Below are 21,823 nucleotides of genomic sequence, written 5' to 3' on the forward strand. Positions count from 1 at the left end.
CCCACTTCCTCTGCTTGCTTGTGGACGCAACAAAGCAGGAGATCAAGTGATGCGTTGGTGCCACGGCCGCGGGGCGAGGAAGGTGTCAGGGCACGGGTGGCCTGACTCCGAGGGCTCTGAGGTAAGCCAGTACATAGCGCATGGGGCAGCTCTACCCCCTCCCCCCTGCCTCATGGTGGCGGCACAGGTGCACCACCTGGCCGCCTGTCCAGCCGCGAACAAGCAGAAGACGACCTGTACAATGGGGGTGGGAGAGACTCTCCTCAAAAAGAAGCCCTAGTGCTTATTTTGGGGTCCAAAAGAAAACAAGACCTGGTTTTATTTTCGGGGAAACCGGGGGTATAGCCCCCAGGTCGTAAGGTGGTCATAGCTGCCCACCCCTGATCTCAACTTTCTCTTCCTTCAGCTACCTAGACCAGCCTTGCCAAGAAACCATCAACAGGATTAAACTCTACAGCGAGTCTTTGGCCAGATACGGCAAAAGTCCCTACCTCTACCCTCTCTATGGCTTGGGGGAGCTTCCCCAGGGATTCGCCAGGTGAGGCCTTTGCCGGGTGGTCTTGTTTGGGCTGCCAGCTCCGATCAGTATTCTTTATTTCTGGTGTATTTTTCGGGTTGGGATCCCCGCACGCCCCAGGAGGTATCAGGCAGGAAAGATCAGGTGGATACACAAAGGTTCAATTCAGTTGATGTATTGCTACTCGTACCTATGCACAGGAATGTGCAATTACAGTGGTACCTCGGCAGTGGTGGGTTTCAATTGTTTTTTACTACCGATTCTGTGGGTGTGGCTTGGTGGGCGTAGCAGGGGAAGGATACTGCAAAATGCCCATTTTCTCCCAATCAGCTGGGACTCAGGAGGCAGAGAATAGATGGGGGCGGGGCCGGTCAGAATTTTTACTACCAGTTCTGTGGGTGTGGCTTGGTGGGCGTGGCGTGGCGTGGCTTGGTGGGCGTGGCAGGGAAAGGATATTGCAAATACCCATTTCCTCCCAATCAGCTGGGACTCAGGAGGCAGAGAATAGATGGGGGCAGGCCAGTCAAAATTTTTACTACCAGTTCTGTGGGTGTGGCTTGGTGGGCATGGCGTGGCTTGGTGGGCGTGGCAGGGAAAGGATACTGCAAAATCCCCATTTCCTCCCGATCAGCTGGGACTCGGGAGGCAGAGAATAGATGTGGGCGGGGCCAGTCAGAATTTTTACTACCAGTTCTCCGAACTATTCAAAATTTCCGCTACCGGTTCTCCAAAACCAGTCAGAACCTGCTGAAACCCACTTCTGGACCTCAGTACTCATTGTTAATTAGTTCCAAGGAATACTAAAAATGATGAGTACCAAACAAACCATGTGACTTGACTACATGATCCGTTGATTCGGGTGGGAAGGACTTCTTATCTGTCCCTTTTCCTATGTCAACGACCTTCCCAGCATGGCCAACTTCCTGTCCACCCTCTGTGGCCATTCCTCACTTCCTTTTGCAGTGACCTTCCCAGTGTGGCCAACTTTCTGTCCATTCTCCATAGCTGCCCCTCTCGTCTTATCACAGCATGTCGAGTACCAAACAAACAAAGAGTACTGGGACAATATTTTCATGTCAAAATATATAAGTACCAAATTCAATGGGTTTTGAAGTCGTCGAATACCGAGGTAGCAATAGCACTTATATACCGCTTCATAGTGCTTGACAGCCCTCTAAGCCAGGGGTCTCCAACCTTGGCAACTTTAAGACTTGTGGACTTCAACTCCCAGAATTCCCCAGCCAGCTTTGCTTTGCTTTGCTGGCTGAGGAATTCTGGGAATTAAGTCCACAAGTCTTAAAGTTGCCAAGGTTGGAGACTTCTGCTCTAGTAAGTTGTAGAGGGGCTGTTTGGTGTAGTGGTTAAGAAACCAAGAGACCCCAAGTCCTAGTCTTGCCTTAGATACTAAGCCAGCTGGGTAACCTTGGGCCAGTCACTTTCTCGCAGCCCTATGAAGGGGAGAATGGCAAACCTCTCCCAAAAATATTGCTTGAGAAAACTGCAGGGATTTGTCCAGGTGGTTGCCAGGACTCAGAAGTAACTTGAAGGGGCAGAAATAATCATTAGAGGGTCACAGAACCAGGGGTGGGATTCTACCGGTTCAGACCGGTTCGGGCGAACCGGTAGCTCCGATGATCAGCTCGCCCACCTCTGCGCTTTACTTTATCTTTGCAGCTGATTAGCGCAGCAGACTGGATTGCTACGCCTCAGCTGTTTTAATTCCCTAGCACTGGCGCGTAAGGTGATTTTTTTATTGAACTGTGGACGCGCGCGCAGCATGCGATCACCGAACCGGTTATTAAACCGGAAGGATCCCACCACCGCACGGAGCCCATGTTCCCCTGTGAGATTGGGGCTCGGTCAACGGAAGAGGCAATGAAATCCTGTGACTTGGACCAACTGAACATCTTGGGACAATTGCTTCTTTGCTTCCAGGTTAAGTGCCATCTACGGAGGGACCTACATGTTGAACAAACCCATCGAAGAGATTGTCGTAGAGAACGGCAAAGTGGTCGGCGTGAAATCAGAAGGAGAGGTAGAGTGACGCCGTTTTGTGTTTCTCCTCCGCGCCAGGGAAACCTGTCTATGCGGAGAGCCGAAATGGGATGGAAATTTGAATGCCTCTTGAGCAGGGATGTCCAAACTTGGCCCCTTGAAGAGTGGTGGACCTTCAACTCCCAGAATTCTCCAACTAGCAACTTGCTTAAATTTATAGCTCATGCTGGCTGGGGAATTCTGGGAGTTGAAGTCCACCACTCTCCAAGGGGCCAAGTTTGGACACCCCTGCTCTTGAGTAAACCCTGATATTTATTTCCTAAGCGTCCCAAAGACTCTTTAATATTAAGTAATCAGTTAAAAGGTCAAAGATTGTTTTCATGACGCTAGCAACTAGGTCAGGGGTCTCCGACCTTGGCAACTTCAAGCCTGGAGGACTTCAACTCCCAGAATTCCCCAGCCAGCTTTGCTGGCTGGGGTATTCTGGGAGTTAAAGTCATCCAGACTTAAAGTTGCCAAGGTTGGAGACCCCTGACCTAGGTAACATCATCAGTGCTGGAAGGGAGGAAGAGAATGAAAGGGGGAAGAGGAAGAAGGGGAGGAGGACTGTGGAGTCCTTGGTGCCTTCTGAGCTGGGTTGTTTGCTTGCAGACGTTTCATGACCCATCTAGGTAACATCATCAGTTGTAAATGATACCGCAGTCAAGAAACTACCAAGTCACATAAATAATCAGTAACCAACAGCCTAATCAAGGAACCTCCAAAAACACTCCCACCAACACTGTCTTTTGTATATAAACAAAGAGCAAACCCAACTCCCTTCTAGCACTGATGACATTATCTAAGTGGGTCATGAAACGTTTGCAAGAAGACAATCAAGCTCAGAGAGCACCAAGGACCACACAGTTGTCCCCTTCCTTCCTTCCTTCCTTCCTTCCTTCCTTCCTTCCTTCCTTCCTTCCTTCCTTCCTTCCTTCCTTCCTTCCTCCTCCTCCTCCTCCTCCTTCCCACAAACCCCACACCCTTTTAGCGCTGATGATGTTCCCTAGTTGGGTCAGGAAACGTTTGCAAGGAAACCACCAAGCTCAGAGAGCACCAAAGACTCCACAGTCTTCCTTCCCCAACTATACTCCCTTCTAGCACTGATGATGTTCCCTAGTTGGGTCAGGAAACGTCTGCAAGGAAACCACCCAGCTCAGAGAGCACCAAGGAGGACCCGATAGTCCTCCTCCTCCTCCTCTCTGCAATCCCCACTCTTTTCTAGCCCTGACGTTATTACCTAGTTTGATCATGAAACGTCTGCAAGAAAACCACCAAGTTCAGAGAGCACCAAGGACCCCACAGTCCTCCTCTTCCTCTCCCCAAACCTCCACTGCCTTCTAGCACTGATGATGTTCCCTAGTTGGGTCAGGAAACGTCTGCAAGGAAACCACCAAGCTCAGAGAGCACCAAAGGACCACCACCACTGAATCCTGAGCTACGAATATTCTCCCGTTGGGCTGCCCGTTCTCCATCCCTTGGTGATCTTGAACCCTCTGCCCCTTCTCTCCCCCCATCCCTCCCGCAGATTGCCCGTTGCAAGCAGCTTATCTGCGACCCCAGCTACGTCTCGGACCGAGTGAAGAAAGTGGGTAAAGTCATTCGGGTGATTTGCATCCTGAACCACCCGATCAAGAACACGAACGACGCCAATTCGTGCCAGATCATCATTCCCCAGAACCAAGTCAACAGGAAGTCAGGTAAACGCGGGACGTGTGCAATAAAGGATCTCTCGCCCGGCGCTGTGTTTGGGTTTGCGGCTTTGGTCCGGGTCCCTTCGGATTTGGAAACCCGTCATGTCTTTTATTTTTTTATTATTTTTTTTATTGAAAAAGTTTTTACAAAAATTGTCACCCCCCTTTTCCCCCCTCCCCCCCTCCCTCCTCCCCCTCCTCCCCCTCCCTCCCAAACCACCCTCTTTTATTCTATTTTATTTTATTTATCGTCTTATTTATTTTTTTTTGTTTACATTTATACCCCGCCCTTCTCCGAAGACTCAGGGCGGCTTACAGTGTATAAGGCAATAGTCTCATTCTATTTGTATATTTTTACAAAGTCAACTTATTGCCCCCCCAACAATCTGGGTCCTCATTTTACCTACCTTATAAAGGATGGAAGGCTGAGTTAACCTTGGGCCGGGCTTGAACCTGCAGTAATTGCAGGCTTTGTGTTCTTAATAACAGGCCTTACCAGCCTGAGCTATCCGGCCCCTTTTAAAACTTTTTTATTGTTTTATTGTGATACACAATCTGACAAAACACACAACATATAAATATATCCTATTTTTAAACGACATTTCTTAGTGGTCTTCTTTCACTTTTATACCTTTCCCCCCATATCTCATTTATTATTTTATTTTCTTTCTTATTCCATTTTCTTTATTTACATTAAATTATCTAATACTAATAGTTTTACTTTTCTAGATTCTTACATATTTACTATTTACATATTGTATATTTCTAATTTCTCCCCTTTATTTTTTTCCCTTTGTCAAGCCATTCAGACCATTTCTTCCAGATTATATAATAATCTGTCTTTTCTTTCTCTTTAATTTCTTTTGTTAACTTGTCCATTTCGGCACATTCTAAAACTTTCCCTAAAACTTTCTTCATCTGTTGGTGTCTTTTCCCGTTTCCAATTTTGTGCATATTGTTCTTTATGCAGCTCTTCTAATGTGCAGAATCAGATATTTTATTTCTTCGGTGTATGTTCTAGTAAAGTTTCCTAGTATCTTTTATGTCTTTTTTTTTTTTTTTAAGACATCTACGTCTGCATGATCTCGTCCGCCCACAACGTGGCGGCCCAAGGAAAGTACATCGCCATCGTCAGCACAACCGTGGAGACCAACGAGCCGGAGAAGGAGATCAAACCCGCCATGGACCTCCTGGAGCCCATCGAGCAGAAGTAAGGCTTGCCTGCTGGACGTCGGCTGAGTTGGGCTGCTCTGGCCCCCTTTGCCAGTGATGGGGTGGAGGCCCTTCTTCAGGAGTGGCCAGCATTGCGGAAACCTTTTGAGAAAAGTGTATTTTTGAGGTTTGGTGGCTAATAACACCACTTTTTTGGGGGGAGTTTCAAGAGAATCCTATTCCGCTGCTGGAAATGCCTGGGAATAGCCCAGACCTTCACCCAATGGAAAATCTAGGGAGCCGACTAAAGAAACTGGTTAGTCAGAAGCGACCCAGCAATAAAACCCGGTTAATAGAAGCCATCATTCAATCTTGGTTTCATATGATAACAGTTGCAGAACTCAAAGACTTGGTTAACTCCATGGGAAGATGTTGTAAGGCCGTCATTAATGCTAAAGGTTACCCAACTAAGTATTAACTGACGCGGTGATCATTTTTGTATATCGCTTTTTCTATGTGTTTCACTTTTCTTCTTTATACTGCAACTGCTATTCTAATAGCAAATCCTTCATGAAAGTTATTGCATTACATTCTTGATTCAATTATCTTTTCGTTGATATATAATTTTATGGTACTACTCCAAAAAAAAAAGTGTTATCAGCTAATTTTAGAAAATACACTTTTCCCAAAAGGTTTCCACAATTTTGGCCACTACTGTAGACTGAGGAATTCTGGGAGGTGAATTCCACATGTCTTAAACTTCCCAAGGTTGAAAGAAACAGATGCTCAGGTTATCCAAAGAAAAAAAGAGAACCCAATTGCAAGGCCTCAGCTCAGGAGTGTGCAATTATGGCAACTTTTAAGGCTTGTGGACTTCAACTCCCAGAATTCTTCCTGCTGGCTAGGGAATTCTGGGAGTTGAAGTCCACCAGTCTTAAACTTGCCAATGTTGAGAAACACAGATTGTCAGGCCTTGCGAAGAAAGAAGAGAGCAAGCAGTAAGACCGCTCGGCTTTTGCCTTCTTATCTTCAGTCATGGCAACTTTAAGACTTGTGGACTTCAACTCCCAGAATCCCCCAGCCGGAAGTTCACCAGTCTTACGGACACCCCCTGCCTTAACCCCATGAGATCAAAATGTACCAGATCTTGGTTTTGCCAAACTGCCACCTGCCAGAGGCATCAGACAGAAATTCCAATATATAGTTTGTGTCTTTGGGCCTGGAAATAAAAGCAGATATAGATATATACATCTGTTGCGTAGACACACCACCCTGTTGCCTGAAATCTTCCTAAATTGATTTTTTCTTTCTCCTCTCTTGTAGGTTTGTTAGCGTCAGCGACTTGTTTTCCCCAACGGACCTGGGCAGAGAAAGCCAGGTTGGTATGAAGGGGGGGTCGGGCGGGCCCCTTCCTGGGAGGGGCTCCACCCTATTTTATGCACTGATCTTTCTATTTAGTTCGTTGTTTAATATTTCTAATTTTAGTGCTTCATGTTTTCGTACGTTTAACTTTCAATTGCCTAAATTGTTTTGATGATACTATATGCTGCCCAGGGTCCCTCAATAATGAGATGGGTGGCAGGGAAGGAAGTGGGGGAGGGAGGGAGGGAGATGAGAGAAAGAAAGATGGAAGGAAGAATTTGGGAAGAGGATAATGAATGAATGAAGATCTTGGAAGGAAGGAGAAAAGAAAAGGGGAAGGAAAGGGATGAAAGAAGAGGGAGGGAAGAAATGAGAGACGGAAGTATTTGGGAAGAGGAAAATGGAAGGAAGGAAGGAAGAACTAGGAAGGAAAACAAGAAAAAAGGAAGGGAAGAGGGAGGGAAGAAGATGAGAGACGAAAAGATGGAAGAAAGGATTTGGAAAGAGGAAAATGAAAGAAGGAAAGAAAATCTAGGAAGGAAGAGAGAAAAAGAAAGAAGGGAAGGAGGGAGGGAGGATAAGAGAAGGAAAAATGAAAAGAAGGATTTGGGAAGAGGGAAATGAAGGAAGGAAGATCTAGCAAAGAGGAAAAAAAAGAAGAAAAAGAAAGGAAAAGAAAAGGAAAGACAGACAAGACCAGACCATAATGGTGACAGCCAATCCTCTGTGCCCTTTTTCCCCCCTTTTTGCCCAGATCTTTATTTCCCGCACTTACGACGCCACCACTCACTTTGAGACCACCTGCGACGACATCAAAGACATTTACAAGAGGATGATGGGCTCCGAGTTCGACTTCGAAGAGATGAAGCGGAAGAAGAACGACATCTACGGAGAGGAGGAGCAGCAATGAGCGGGGCCGGACGTCTCTTCTCCCCCCCCCTTTCCCCCCCCCCCAGCCTCTCAACCACAGAACAGGGGGGGAGGGTGGGACGGGACGGGGACACGCCCGCACTCGGGACCTTTAAGCTGAGCGCCCTCCCCAGCTCAATATTGTAAGGCCCTGTTACTTTCTCTCCCTCTCCTTCTCTCTCTCTCTCTCTCTCTTCCTTCCTTAATCATATCTCTGAGATTGCACTGATCCAACCTCCCTTCTCTCTTTTTCGGCTAGAATCATGTGTCAATTTCAGCTTTGGGGGGGGGTGTTCTGATTGGCAGGTGCCGACACCCGTCACTCTTTAACTCTCGCTAACTCCATTCTCAGCCCTTTAAAAAAAAAAAAAAGACATCGTCCGGTCCCAGCGGGGAGGGGGACACAAAGCCCACCAGCCTAGAAGCTCCCTTAGCCCTCCCACCCCCCCCAGCCCGGGCTACCACCTTTCTCTCCAAAACCCTGGTGGCCTGCTCTTTTCGTCCCACACACTGACGGACGCAGTGCGCGCTTCTCCTTTCGCCCTCTGCCCCCCCCCCCAATCCCATTTCACGCCAGCCCAAATCCTGGCAAAGCCGCCTCCGGTTGCCCATGCTTTTTAGTGGCATCTCTTTTTAAGTCCCCAGCAATTTTGGGGGTGTGGTGGTTTTTTTTTTCTTTCTTTTTTCGTTTTTGATTCTCCCTCCCCTCCTCCCTCCTTAAATCTCCTAGCTTCTCAAAACTTTGTTTACATCTGTTGGGACACAACTTTGCCACGAGGCTTCTGTTTGTGTTTTAAAAGTGCTACTAATAAAAAAAAAAGAAAAGAAAGGAAGAAAACGGTGCAAGCACAAAAATGCCGGAGTAACATCTGTGTTTGTGTGTGTGTGCGCGTGTGTGTGTTTGTACGTACGTGTGCCTTTTCCAGGTGGGTTTCCAACATTTATACTACTGGTTCGCCGCGGGGCTTCTGCGCATGCGCCCGGCCTCAGAAATGTGCCTAAATAGGATGGCCTATAGCAGGGGTCTGCAACCTTGGCATCTTTAAGACTTGTGACCTTCAAGCAGAATCCCGCTTGGATTATTGCAATGCTCTCTACATGGGGCTCCCCTTGAAGTGCACCCGGAGGCTGCAGCTAGTCCAGAACGCAGCTGCGCAGGTAGTGGTGGGAGCAACCCGTTGCTTCCATGTAACACCCACTCCTGCGCAGTTTGCACTGGCTCCCTGTGGTCTTTCGGGTGCGCTTTAAGATTCTGGTTACCACCTTTAAAGCGCTCCATGGCTTAGGGCCCGGGTACTTAACGAGACCGCCTGCTGTTACCTTTTGCCTCCCACCGACCCGTATGCTCTCACAGAGAGGGCCTTCTCAGGGTGCCGTCCACCAAACAATGTCGGCTGGCGGCCCTCAGGGGTAGGGCCTTCTCTGTTGGAGCTCCTACGCTCTGGAACGAACTTCCCCCTGGTTTACGTCAAGTGCCTGATCTTCGGACTTTTCGCCGTGAGCTGAAAACGCACCTATTTATTCAAGCGGGACTGGCCTAAAATTTTATTGGGGTTATTTATTTTTAATGTTTTAAACTGTTTTAAATTTGGCCACTTATAATATGTTTGTTTTAATTTCTTTTAATGTTTATACTGTGATTTTTACTTGGCTGTACACCGCCCTGAGTCCTTCGGGAGAAGGGCGGTATAAAAATTCAATAAAATAAAAATAAATAAACTCCCAGAATCCCTCAGCCAGCTTTGCTTTGCTCAGCTTTGCTGGCTGAGGGATTCTGGGAGTTGAAGTCCACAAGTCTTAAAGATGCCAAGGTTGGAGACCCCTGGCCTAGAGCGGGGGCGGATTTTGGCGCTGCCAAGTAAAACCCAGTTCATTGATGACGTCGTCTAGTTCGGTAATGAAACATCTGTGAGAAAACAAGCAAGTTCCGAGGGCTTCAAGGAGCCCATTGTGTTCCTCTTTCCCTCCACCTCCTCTTGTCTTCCTCCGTCTCCACAAACACACCACTCCCTTTTACCACTGATGATGTTACCTAGCTGGGTCATGAAATGTCTGCAAGGAAACCACCAAGCTCAGAGACTCCACCATCCTCCAGCTCCTCCCTGTTCTCTCTGCAAACCCCACTGCCTTCTAGCAGGGATGATGTTACCTTGTTGGGTCATGAAATGTCTGCAAGAAAACCACCCAGCTCAGAAAGCCCCAAGGACCCCATAGTCGTCGTCCTTCTCATGTACTACAAACTTAGCGAAAGAAGCTCCTATCCTCTCTCACAAGGTGGTCCAGTCGTGTCTCCTCCATTCCTAGAAAGATGCATTACGATCAAGAGTTTCTGTCCTAGTCCCGCTTTAGGCATGAGAGCTGGCTGGGTGATTTTGGGCCAATCGCCAGGAGACAAGGAGTTCTAGTTCCTCAGATAAGAAAGGCAGCTGGGTGATTTTGGGCCAATTGCCAGGAGACAGTGAGTTCTAGTTCCTCTGTAGGCATGAAAGGCAGTTGGGTGATTTTGGGCCAATCACCAGGAGACAGTGAGTTCTAGTTCCTCCTTAGGCATGAAAGGTGGTTGGGTGATTTTGGGCCAATCACCAGGAGACAGTGAGTTCTAGTTCCTCTGTAGGCATGAAAGGCAGTTGGGTGATTTTGGGCCAATCACCAGGAGACAGTGAGTTCTAGTTCCTCCTTAGGCATGAAAGGTGGTTGGGTGATTTTGGGCCAATCACCAGGAGACAGTGAGTTCTAGTTCCTCCTTAGGCATGAAAGGTGGTTAGGTGATTTTGGGCCAATCACCAGGAGACTGAGTTCTAGTTCCTCACTAAGAAAGATGACTGGGTGATTTTGGGCCAATCGCCAGGAGACAGTGAGTTCTAGTTCCTCAAGTAAGAAAGGCAGCTGGGTGATTTTGGGCCAATCACCAGGAGACAGTGAGTTCTAGTTCCTGAGGTAAGAAAGGCAGCTGGGTGATTTTGGGCCAATCACCAGGAGACAGTGAGTTCTAGTTCCTGAGGTAAGAAAGGCAGCTGGGTGATTTTGGGCCAGTCCCTCTAAATCCAACCCACCTCACAGGGTTGTTAGGAGGAAAACAGGAGGAGGAAAGAATATTTGTATTCACTGCCTTGAGTTATCAAAAGAAATACAGGCAGTCCCTGAACTGCCAAACCCACACAATCAATGTATAAAATTTAGATTCCCCCCCCCCCCGCTTCCCATTGTCCATTGTAACACCCTCCGTGTGGTTATCTTCTAGTTGGTTTTATTTTTTTAATTGTGCTCTTCCCCCCCCCCCCCAAATAATTCCACTATGCCTTTTCAAGTCAAGTTTATTTATAAAGATTAGTTACAAAAGAATTCATATTTTTTCCCCCAAAGACGGGCGAACGTATCTTACAAGGCCCAATTTTTATTAGTGCTCCAACTGAATGAACAAACACCCCCCCCGCCGCCCCTTATTGCGATACGACGAACAGAGCTCTCGAGAAAGACCTAACTCCAGAATCCAAACAAACCATGCTTATCTACAAGAGAAAACAAGTGCTACTAAACTTGGATTATCTACTCTCGTCACCCCAGTTTTTCCCCGCCCACCCACCCACCCCACCCCCACCCCATAAAACACCCCTTGTAATGACTCTTGTGCGATTCGGTCCGATGTTCGTTGGGTGTGCAAAATAATCCCGGATCCTAAAAAGCCCACGAGACGCATGTAGCACACTTGTCATTCATGCATCCTTGAGCACAATTGCAGGGGAGTTGTGTTAAAAGCCAGTGCACGAGCGGTGTCCAGCCACGGCGACTTTAAGAAAGGTGGACTTCAACTCCCAGAGTTCCCCAGCCAGTGGACTTTTCAACGCCCAGAATTCTGGGAGTTGGAAGTCCAATGGATGAGGCATTCTGGGAGCTGAAAGTTCAAAGGATGGGGGATTCTGGGAGCTGAAAGTTCAATGGGTAGCGGATTCTGGGAGTTGGAAGGTCAATGGATGGGGGATTCTGGGAGCTGAAAGTTCAATGGGTGGGGGATTCTGGGAGTTGGAAGGTCAATGGATGGGGGATTCTGGGAGTTGGAAGTTCAAAGGATGGGGGATTCTGGGAGCTGAAAGTTCAAAGGATGGGAGATTCTGGGAGTTGGAAGGTCAATGGGTGGGGGATTCTGGGAGTTGGAAGTCCAATGGGTGGGGGATTCTGGGAGCTGGAAGTTCAATGGATGGGGGATTCTGGGAGCTGAAAGTTCAATGGATGGAAGATTCTGGGAGCTGGAAGTTCAATGGATGGGAGATTCTGGGAGCTGAAAGTTCAATGGGTGGGGGATACTGGGAGCTGGAAGGTCAATGGGTGGGGGATTCTGGGAGTTGGAAGTCCAATGGATGGGAGATTCTGGGAGCTGGAAGTTCAATGGGTGGGGGATTCTGGGAGCTGGAAGTTCAATGGGTGGGGGATTCTGGGAGCTGAAAGTTCAATGGATGGGGGATTCTGGGAGTTGAGGTCCACCGGCTGGGGAACTGGACACCCCAACCTAACACAGTGCTTGTACAACACTCAACACACCCACCCCACCCCCACTTTCGGAGTGCACCCAACCAGGTATCTGAAGTGCTGGGTTGAGGTCAATTGATTTGTAACCCTTCAAGTAAGCAGATTTTTTTTTTTTTTAATTTTTCCTATGTGGATACTAAGCTGCACAATGGAGAATCCCCGGATTCCTATGCTTTCCTAATTTTCCTATTCGGAGAGAGTCGAGAACGTCAAAATGCATTTTCCTTTTTGAGGTTCCACGTTGTGTTTAAATAAAACAGCGCCCCTTTCCCAAGCCACCTTGCTAAGGCGCTAAAATAAAACCGTCCTGGGGAGGGTGGGAGGCCCGCCTGCTTGACCTCGTACAGGAATCACGGCTGCTTAATTGGAGTGAGGGGGACAAGAGTCCGGAGTCTCCGGGAACGTCCGCAACGGACAGACAAATCGGGTTTGGCGTTGCGATCCCTGGTTGGTTGCAAGAAGGCAGAAAGCAGTTTATCCTGGTTACCTGAAACAAACATCGGCCACCGTTACTGGTTAGTCACAACTGAGCCCGAAAGTTGCCAAGGAAGACAGTTGCTAAGTGAGTTTTGCCCCATTTTGCGACCTATCTTGCCCCGGTCCTTAAGCAAATCACACGAGTTGTTAAATTGGGTCCCACGGCTTAGATTAGAGTTGGAAGGGACCTTGTAGGCCATCTAGTCCAACCCCCACCCCCAAGCAGGAGACCCTATACCATTTCCGACAAAATGGCTACCTCCCTATTAACTTGGCTTGTCGGAAGGTCGCAAATGGGGAATGTTCTGTCCCCTCCCAACCACAACCAAAACGACACACGAGCTGACTCTCTTTGCCAGCAATTTACTCCGACGACAGATAACAGTTCTGGCAACGAACCTGCAATTGCCCGCCAAGTTCTCCTCAGACCAGCGTAATTGCAATGCAGGAATAAACAGAAGCCAAAGTCTGAATCACAAAATAGCACAGCCAAAGCTCCCAAAAGTCTGTTTTTGTCCGTCACGGAGCCCAAAGGCAGCTCCACCCACTTTTATACCCTGTGGGATGTGGCTCCGGGACTCAGCACTCTCTGGGCCGGCCCCTCCTCTCCTTTTGCTGCGCACGCTTCACTCGGCGTCGCTGCCTTGCGTCTAACCACAATTGATTCTCCTCAGATGGCTCTTGGAGCTCTGCCAGGGAGGAGGAGGAGGAGGGGTCAGGGGAAAGAGGCCGTGTCAGCTTCTCCTCCTCCACCTGGCCTGCTTCTGGAATCTGGAGCGGAGCCAATGAGGAAGATTCTGCAGAGGGAAGCCCTGTCGGCTCTTCCCCCTCACTCTCCGAGTCACTCTCAGCCAGGAGGCCCGGCTCGAGGGGGGAGGTGCAGCAGACACAACAGGGAATCACGTAACCTAGGGATACTGCAACTGTCATAAATATGAGTCAGTTGCCAAGTGCCCGAGCTCCAATCGTAGGGATGCTATGACGGTCGTTAAGTGTAAAAAAAACGGCCCTGAGTCACTTTTTTCAGTGCCGTTCTTAACTTTATGAGCAATCACTCAATGAACGTTCGTATGTGGAGAAAACGTTTCCACCCGTTTCTTCTGCGGGGGGGAAAAAAAAAATCCAGAGCAACACGGCCTCCGAACAGTTGTTCCATTATGAGACGGGCAGTTAAGTAAAATATTAAACAATTATAATCAAATCATCTTCTTTTTATGACCCCGTAATCCCTTGTATCGGGGTAGAGTCTGGGCAACTTAATGGAGCTGAATGTTTACAGGCCGGATGCCCTTCCTGTCGTCAATGCAGAGTGTTTTTTTTCAGCAGATACACTCTGGTGTTGCCCAAAGAGAAATATTTTTATTTATTTATTTATTTATCTGCCTTCTGCCTAGAATTGAACTCATAGCCTCCTGATTGTGAGGCAAGAGCTCCACCTGTAGGCCACCGCACTACTCCACATAATTATAACCAAATAATAAATATAAAACAAAACTTTTAAAACAAAAGCGCTTCCCATCCCAGAGAAAGTTGATAACTATTTGCTAAAATGGAAGGGGGGGGGGAGAGAGAAATTTATCAGGGTTTTTTGTTTTTAATTTTTTTTCCCTAGCATCCAACCAATTGATTATATATATATATTTATGTTTAATGTTGGATGTTTGGGATCATTTTTTTCCCCTTTTTCTTTGCGCACAATTTTTGTTATGGTTATACCCTTCTTTTCTTTTTTTCTCTTTTGTGTGTTTTATTCCCCTCGCTAAAACATAATAAATATATTTTTTTTAAAAAAAAGAAAAAGAAAAGCGCTTCGGTCCAATTGTCGACTTTTCAAAATCCGCCCTCGACGTTTTTCACGTCTCGCTTGCTCGATTCGGCGGCTGTCCTTCTTACCAGAAGCCGCTTCCGAACGGCGCCACCAGGCCTTGTGCGGTGGCGATGAAGTTGCTGATGTTCAGGCTGAAAATGCCTTTGTCCTCCAAGGCTTCCCAGTTGGCGCTGGCATTTTCTGCCGGGATGGAAAAAGGAGGGGGGGGAAAGAAATGAGATTATTCTCCTGGACGAGAACCCATAAAAATCGTCCTTTGGGGGGCCTGCGCCCATTTCACAGAAGGGAATCTCAATGCCAGAGCACAGAAAAAGAGGCCAGGATGGCATCGATCGCCAAATACAGGTAGTATTTCAACTTACAACAGCTCACTTAGGGACGGTTCAAAGTTACAACGGCGCTGAGGAAAGGGACTTGGGGTCATTTTTTGCACTTACGACCGTCGCAGCCTCGCCGTGGCTGTGCGGCCAAAATTCACACGCTTGGCAACAGGTTCCCATTTGGGACGGTCGCTGTGTTCCAGGGTCCTGTGAGCCCCCCACTTTTGCCACCTTCTGACCAGCGGGAAACCAGATTCGCTTTAACAACCGCGTTACTAAATGAACAGCCAGGGGTGGTTCACTTTTTAACAACCGTGGCAGCAAAAGTCGAAAAACGGGAAAAAGCTCCCTTAAACAAACGTTTCGCTTACATAACAACGTAAATTTGGGGCTCCATTGCGGTTGTAAGTCGAGGGCTACCTGTAAAACTAGATAAAGGTCGTTCCTCCACTGACCACCAATCGCTTAGGGTCCGTTCGACGTGACAATGGACTTAGGAGGGGCCAACTCGCTTAGTTGACCGTTTGAAGTGACCGTATACGATTGATGTAACTTATGATCTGGTCCTTCTGACAAGCAAAGTCAACTGGGGGGAGCCAGCTTCGCTTAAACACCGTGGCAAGAAAGGTCATGAAATGGGCCGATACTCAACAAATATCTCGCTTAGTGACAGATGTTTCGGGCTCGATTGTGGTCGTTTCTGCAAACGGAACAGTTCCAGAATGAGGACCTGCGCGCTGGGGAAAAATGCCTTCAGGGCAGTGGTGAAATGTAAAATTTGTTACTACCGGTTCTGTGGGTGTGGCTTGGTGGGGGCAATGTGACTGGGTGGGCGTGGCCAACTTTTTTTTTTTTTACTTTTAAAAGCATTTTTTTCTACAACCTCTTCGGTTGAAAAAATGCTTTTAAGGGGTCCTGATGATCCCAGCTGAGTTGCCTGATCATCAGAACCTTTTAAAAGCATTTTTTCTACAACCTCTTCGGCCGAGCTGAGCCGCGCGATCATCAGATCCTTTTTTTTTTTTTTAAACTTTTAAAAGCATTTTTTCTACAACCTCTTCGGTTGAAAAAATGTTTTTAAGGGGTTCTGATGATCCCAGCTGAGTTGCCTGATTGTCAGAACCTTTTAAAAGCATTTTTTTTTGCCACAATCGGTCGAAGAGGTTGTAGAAAAAATGCTTTTAAAAGGTTGTGATGATCCCAGCTGAGCCCCGTGATCATCAGATCCTTTTTTTTTTTTTTTACTTTTAAAAGCATTTTTTCGGCCAAAGAAAAAATGCTTTTAAAAGTTAAAAAAAAACCAACCTCTGATGATCGCGCAGCTCAGCTGGGCATGGGGAGGGGAGCGCAGGGATTTTTGCTACCAGTTCTCTGAACCACCTGCCGCCATCGCTACCGGATCAGGCGATCTGGTCCGAACTGGGAGCATTTCACCCCTGCTTCAGGGTCTTTTTCGGGCCCCTCTACATTTTGAGGGGACAGGAACGAGGGGTACAGCTAGCTTACCTGTGAGAAATACTGCGAACCTCTTGGTGATGTGTTGAATTTGCAAGTTCAACAGGCAGTTGAAGCGCTCAAATCTTGTGCAGGATTTGGAGTCACACTTGTGGTAATGCAGGACCTCCGTCATGTTGGCTACCTGGCAGGATTTCAGGACTGATTCCTTGGTGTTTGCGGCAAGATCCCCCCTGCGGGAAGAAAGAAGGCCAAGAGGTGATCCCTTGGGCCGGGACAACAACTCCCCAGTCCGTCTGCAGCAAATTCAATCCAGCTCATTTTTTCCCATTTGGAAAAAAACAATAGCAGTATTTTGTCCACTGATATGTCCAGCTTCCCACCCACAGTACTGACGACCACAATCCAAATTTCAGTCGCTAAGCAAGACTGGTTCAGTGAATTCACTGCGCTTCAAGGTGTTGGTAACCATCTTCAAAGCGCTCCATGGCTTAGGGCCGGGCTACTTACGGGACCGTCTGCTGCCACCGACTGCCTCCCACCGACCCGTGCGCTCTCACCGGGAGGGACTCCTTTGGGTGCCGTCCGCCAGGCAGTGCCGACTGGCGACACCCAGGGGAAGGGCCTTCTCTGTGGGGGCCCCCACCCTCTGGAATGAACTTCCCCTGGGACTCCGTCAACTTCCTGCCCTTAGAACCTTTCGCCGCGAGCTTAAGACACATCTATTTATTTGCGCAGGACTGGGTTAGCTTTTATCAAATGTAGTTTTAATGGGGTTTTATTGTTTTAATTGTAAATTTTAATTTGGCCTTATCAAATAAGTTTTTTAATTAATGTTCTTATTGCTGTATTTATAGTTATGTATTTGTGTTTTTTAACAGGCTGTAAACCGCCCTGAGTCCCTTGGGAGATAGGGCGGTATAAAAGTGTGATTAAATAAAATAAATAAATAAATTTTATGACCTTTTCAGCCACGGTTGTTAAGTGAACCCCTGCAGTGAAGTTAGTCACGCGGTTGTTAAGTGAATCTGGCTTTCCCCTTGACTTGGCTTGTCAGGTGGTTGCAAAATGGGATCACGTGACCCCGGGACATTGCAACCGTCATAAATATGAGTTGGGTTGCTAAGCATCTGAATTCTGATCACGTGACCACGGTGATGCTGCACATGGTCGTAAGTGTGAAAACAGGCCATAAGTCACTTTTTTCAGGGCCGTTGTAACTTCGAATGGTCACTAAACGAACCATTGTAAGTCAAGGAATGTCTGTAATACCAAAGCAGAGGAATCTTCTAGCGTTTGAATTTTTATCTGATTTGTTTTCACGTCTAAATTGTCACTGGTTTGAAAATTATGCTTTTATTGGTATATTTATATGGTCCTTTTATGTTGTTCTGCAGTAGTGGCCAAAATTGTGGAAACCTTTTTGGAAAAGTGTATTTTTGAAATTTGATGGTTATTAACACTTTTTTTTTTTGGAGTTTCAAGAGAATCCTATTCCACTGCTGGAATGGCCTGGGAATAGCCCAGATCTTAACCCAATGGAAAATCTATGGAGTCGACTAAATAACTTTGTTAGTCAGAAGCGACCCAACAATAAAACCCAGTTAATAGAAGCCATCATTCAATCTTGGTTTCACATTATAACAGCTGCAGAACTCAAAGACTTGGTTCACTCCATGGGAAGACGTTGTAAGGCCGTCATTCATGCTAAAGGTTACTCAACTAAGCATTAACTGACCTGGGGATCATTTTTGTATATCTCATTTTTTCTACGTGTTTCACTTTTTTCTTTATCCTATAACTGCTATTTTAATAGCAAATCCTTTATAAAAGTTATTGCATTACATTCTTGATTAAAATCTTTCCATTGATATATAATTTTATGGTACTACTCCCCCAAAAAGTGCTGTTATTAGCTAGTTTTAGAAAATACACTTCTCCCAAAAGGTTTCCACAAATTTGGCCACTACTGTAGACTGCCCAGAGTCACAGAAGTGAGGTGGACAATATAGACTAGAAGTTTCCAACCTTGGCAACTTTAAGCCTGGTGGACTTCAACTCCTAGAATCCCCCAGCCAGCAAAGCTGGCTGGGGAATTCTGGGAGTTGAAGTCCGCCAGGCTTCAAGTTGCCAAGGTTGGAGACCTCTCTGATATAGACATCTAAATAAATAAATAAAATTACCTGTGAAAACCGCGTTGGCCAGCTTCACGCAACACGCTTACAGTTAACCCTGGTTAGATAAAATATAACTGCCTCAATTCATATATTGGGCCCTGCCTGAATAAATGAACCACCACCTGAATTCATGTGGTTCTCTTATAAGGTGCTTCAGGAGTACCGTATATACTCGCAGATTAGCCAAGAATTTTAAATGTCAAAATACACTCCTAAAATTTGGTTCTGCTGGTTTTATCCAAGAGGATATACAGTAATACTTTCTAAAAATATTCATCTCATATGTGTGTGTGTGTGTGAATACATACATACACATACATATTACATACATACAAGCCACCTGGCAGATAAGCAGAACCATAGTTTTTTAATCAACGTATCACAAAAAAAATATGTCAGCCACAAGTCCATTTGTGGTGCATTTTTGATGGGATTTTGGTTATAAAACTGAAGGTTGGCTTATGTTGCAGATGGGCTTGTCCACAAATATATAGATTTGGTACGGCTGGATGCGAACCAAGCGGGAAGCAAGGCTGAGACCAAAGAGAAGGTTCTTGGGGATGTGGGGGATCTTGGCATAGGGTCTCCTGCTTGAGCAGGGGGCTGGACTAGAAGACCTCCAAGGTCCCTTCCAGCAATATTCTGACTGATCTCACCTGGCATCTTCCTTCAGCTTCTTGGATTCTCGGTAGTGAAGGAACCACTTCCATCTCCCATGACTGTTGAGTTTCTCCAGAGTTTTAATCACGTCTTTCAGCTCCCCTGGAGAAAAGAACATGGGCCCTCTGTTAGTCTCCTTCCTCTCAACCCTGGCTACTTTCAGATGGGTGGACTTCCACTCCCAGAATTCCCCAGCCAGCATTCTTTCAGATGGGTGGACTTCCACTCCCAGAATTCCCCAGCCAGCATGCTTTAAGATGGGTGGACTTCCACTCCCAGAATTCCCCAGCCAGCATTCTTTCAGATGGGTGGACTTCCACTCCCAGAATTCCCCAGCCAGCATGCTTTAAGATGGGTGGACTTCAACTCCCAGAATTCCCCAGCCAGCATGCTTTAAGATGGGTGGACTTCCACTCCAAGAATTCCTCAGCCAGCAATGCTTTAAGATGGGTGGACTTCAACTCCCGGAATTCCTTATCCAGCACTGCTTTAAGATGGGTGGACTTCAACTGTCTGTCATTTGCACCTCTATAACTGTCTGGTTTGGTTCTGCAACCCAACAAGACAGACACAGACTTCAGAGGATCATTAGAACTGCAGAAAAAATAATTGCTACCAACCTGCCTTCCTCAATGGACCTGTATACTGCACAAATCAAGAAGAGGGCCGTGAATATAGTTACAGACCCCTCGCATCCTGGACATAAACTGTTTCAACTCCTACCCTCAAAACGATGCTATAGAGCACTGCACACCAGAACAACTAGACACAAGAACAGTTTTTTCCCGAAGGCCATCACTCTGCTAAACAAATAATTCCCTCAACATTGTCAAACTATTTACTAAATCTGCACTACTATTAATCTTCTCATCGTTCCTATCACCCATCTCCTCCCACTTATGACTGTATGACTGTAACTTTTGTTGCTTATCATTAGGTGTTAAATTATACCCTATGACCATCATTTGTGTTGTAAATGTTAAATATTGTACCTTGATGAAGGTATCTTTTCTTTTATGTACACTGAGAGCAGATACACCAAGACAAATTCCTTGTGTGTCCAATCACACTTGGCCAATAAATTCTATTCTATTCTATTCTATTCTATTCTATTCTATTCTATTCTATTCTATTCTATTCTATTCTATTCTATTCTATCTCCCAGAATTCCCCAGCCAGCATTCTTTAAGATGGCTGGACTTCAACTCCCAGAATTCCCCAGCCAGCCAGCATGCACACATCACAAGCAGGTCACTTCCCCCTACGGGCGTGGCCAGGACCAGTGGTTCCATCTACAACCGACGTGGCTGTGAAGCATGGACGCCTTCCTTCCCGGCTTGGCTGGAGAGTTTGCAACCTGGCCATCGGAAGCAGGCAGACTCACCTACGGTCATTCCCTCGAGCACGTTGTCATCGGACACCACAAAGCCCCCGCTGTGGAACAGCTCCTGGTAGGTGTGCTCCAGGGGGTCTTCGGGGCTGTCGACCCCAGCAAAAGTCACGTTGGGGCAGCGTTTGAGATGCAGCAAGGAAGGGACCTGTGGAAGCAGCCAAGAGAGAGAAACTAATGAAGGAGCACAGCCCCAAAGGCAACTGGAACTGGGTATATCTAGTTGAATGAATAGGGCCGGGGTGTGGCTCAGGCTGTAAGAAGCCTGTTATTAAACACAGCTGCCTGCAATTACTGCAGGTTCTAGTCCCACCAGGCCCAAGATTGACTCAGCCTTCCATCCTTTATAAGGTAGGTAAAATGAGGACCCAGATTGTTGGGGGGGGCAATAAGTTGACTTTGTATATAAATATACAAATAGAATGAGACTATTGCCTTACACAATGTAAGCCGCCCTGAGTCTTCGGAGAAGGGCGGGATATAAATGTAAAAAAAAAAAATAATGAAAAAAAGGATTAGGGGTGACATGATAGCAGTCTTCCAATATCCAAGGGGCTGCCCCTAAGAAGAGGGAGTCAAGCTATTCTCCAAAGCACCCGAAGGAAGGACAAGGAGCAAAGGGTGGAAACTAATCAAGGAGAGAAGCTACTTAGAACTAAGGAGGAATTTCTTATCAGTGAGAATAATTAGCCAGTGGAACTGCTTGCCTCCAGAATTTATTTTTTTTAATTTGCATTTATATCCCGCCCTTCTCCGAAGACTCAGGGCGGCTTACACTATGTTAGCAATAGTCTTCATCCTATTTGTATATTTATATACAAAGTCAACTTGTATTGCCCCCAACAATCTGGGTCCTCATTTACCTACCTTATAAAGGATGGAAGGCTGAGTCAACCTTGGGCCCTGGTGGGACTAGAACCTGCAGTAATTGCAGGCAGCTGCTGTTAATAACAGACTGCATTAGCAGTCTGAGCCACAGAGGCCCCAGAATTTGTGGGTGCTCTCTCACTGGAGTTCTTCAAGAAAAGATTGGACAGCCATTTGTCAGGAACGGTCCAGGGCCTTGATGGCGAACCTATGGCATGTGTGCACAGGTGGCACGCGGAGCCGTATCAGTGGGCACCTGAGCGTTGCCCTAGCTTAGCTCCGGTGCGCATGCGTGCGCCGGCGAGCTGATTTTTCAGGCCTTCCAGGCCCACCAGAAGTTGCCAAATGGGCCATTTGGGAGGGTGGGGAAGGCTGTTTTCGCCCTCCCCAGGCTCCAAGGAAGTCTCTGGAGCCTGGGGCAGGCAAAAAAACAGGCCTACCAGACCCACCGTGCCAT

General features: G+C 47.0%; 2 protein-coding genes across 3 annotated transcripts in view; one reads left to right on the top strand and one right to left on the bottom strand.

Annotated features, from left to right (window-relative positions):
- Positions 1-8,523, top strand: part of GDI2 (GDP dissociation inhibitor 2) — a 36,558-nt gene extending 28,035 nt beyond the window's left edge. Inside the window, exons 6-11 of the mRNA XM_058191921.1 lie at positions 407-538; positions 2,453-2,552; positions 4,080-4,251; positions 5,311-5,455; positions 6,721-6,775; positions 7,514-8,523. Coding sequence (XP_058047904.1) covers positions 407-538; positions 2,453-2,552; positions 4,080-4,251; positions 5,311-5,455; positions 6,721-6,775; positions 7,514-7,669 — 760 coding nt within the window. The 3' untranslated portion in view covers positions 7,670-8,523. The remainder of the gene's footprint in view (positions 1-406; positions 539-2,452; positions 2,553-4,079; positions 4,252-5,310; positions 5,456-6,720; positions 6,776-7,513) is intronic.
- Positions 8,524-10,966: 2,443 nt separating this feature from the next.
- The window catches only part of TASOR2 (transcription activation suppressor family member 2), a 49,897-nt gene continuing 39,040 nt past the window's right edge, over positions 10,967-21,823 (bottom strand). For both annotated transcript variants that reach the window (XM_058191920.1, XM_058191919.1), the window contains 5 exons: positions 20,494-20,647; positions 19,106-19,211; positions 16,324-16,505; positions 14,563-14,677; positions 10,967-12,679 (listed from right to left, as the gene is read on the bottom strand). In XM_058191920.1, the coding sequence (XP_058047903.1) occupies positions 12,676-12,679; positions 14,563-14,677; positions 16,324-16,505; positions 19,106-19,211; positions 20,494-20,647 (561 nt within the window). In that variant the 3' untranslated portion in view covers positions 10,967-12,675. The remainder of the gene's footprint in view (positions 12,680-14,562; positions 14,678-16,323; positions 16,506-19,105; positions 19,212-20,493; positions 20,648-21,823) is intronic.

The sequence above is a fragment of the Ahaetulla prasina genome, chromosome 7 (genome assembly GCF_028640845.1).
Source record: "Ahaetulla prasina isolate Xishuangbanna chromosome 7, ASM2864084v1, whole genome shotgun sequence".
In the NCBI taxonomy this organism is placed as follows: domain Eukaryota; kingdom Metazoa; phylum Chordata; class Lepidosauria; order Squamata; family Colubridae; genus Ahaetulla; species Ahaetulla prasina.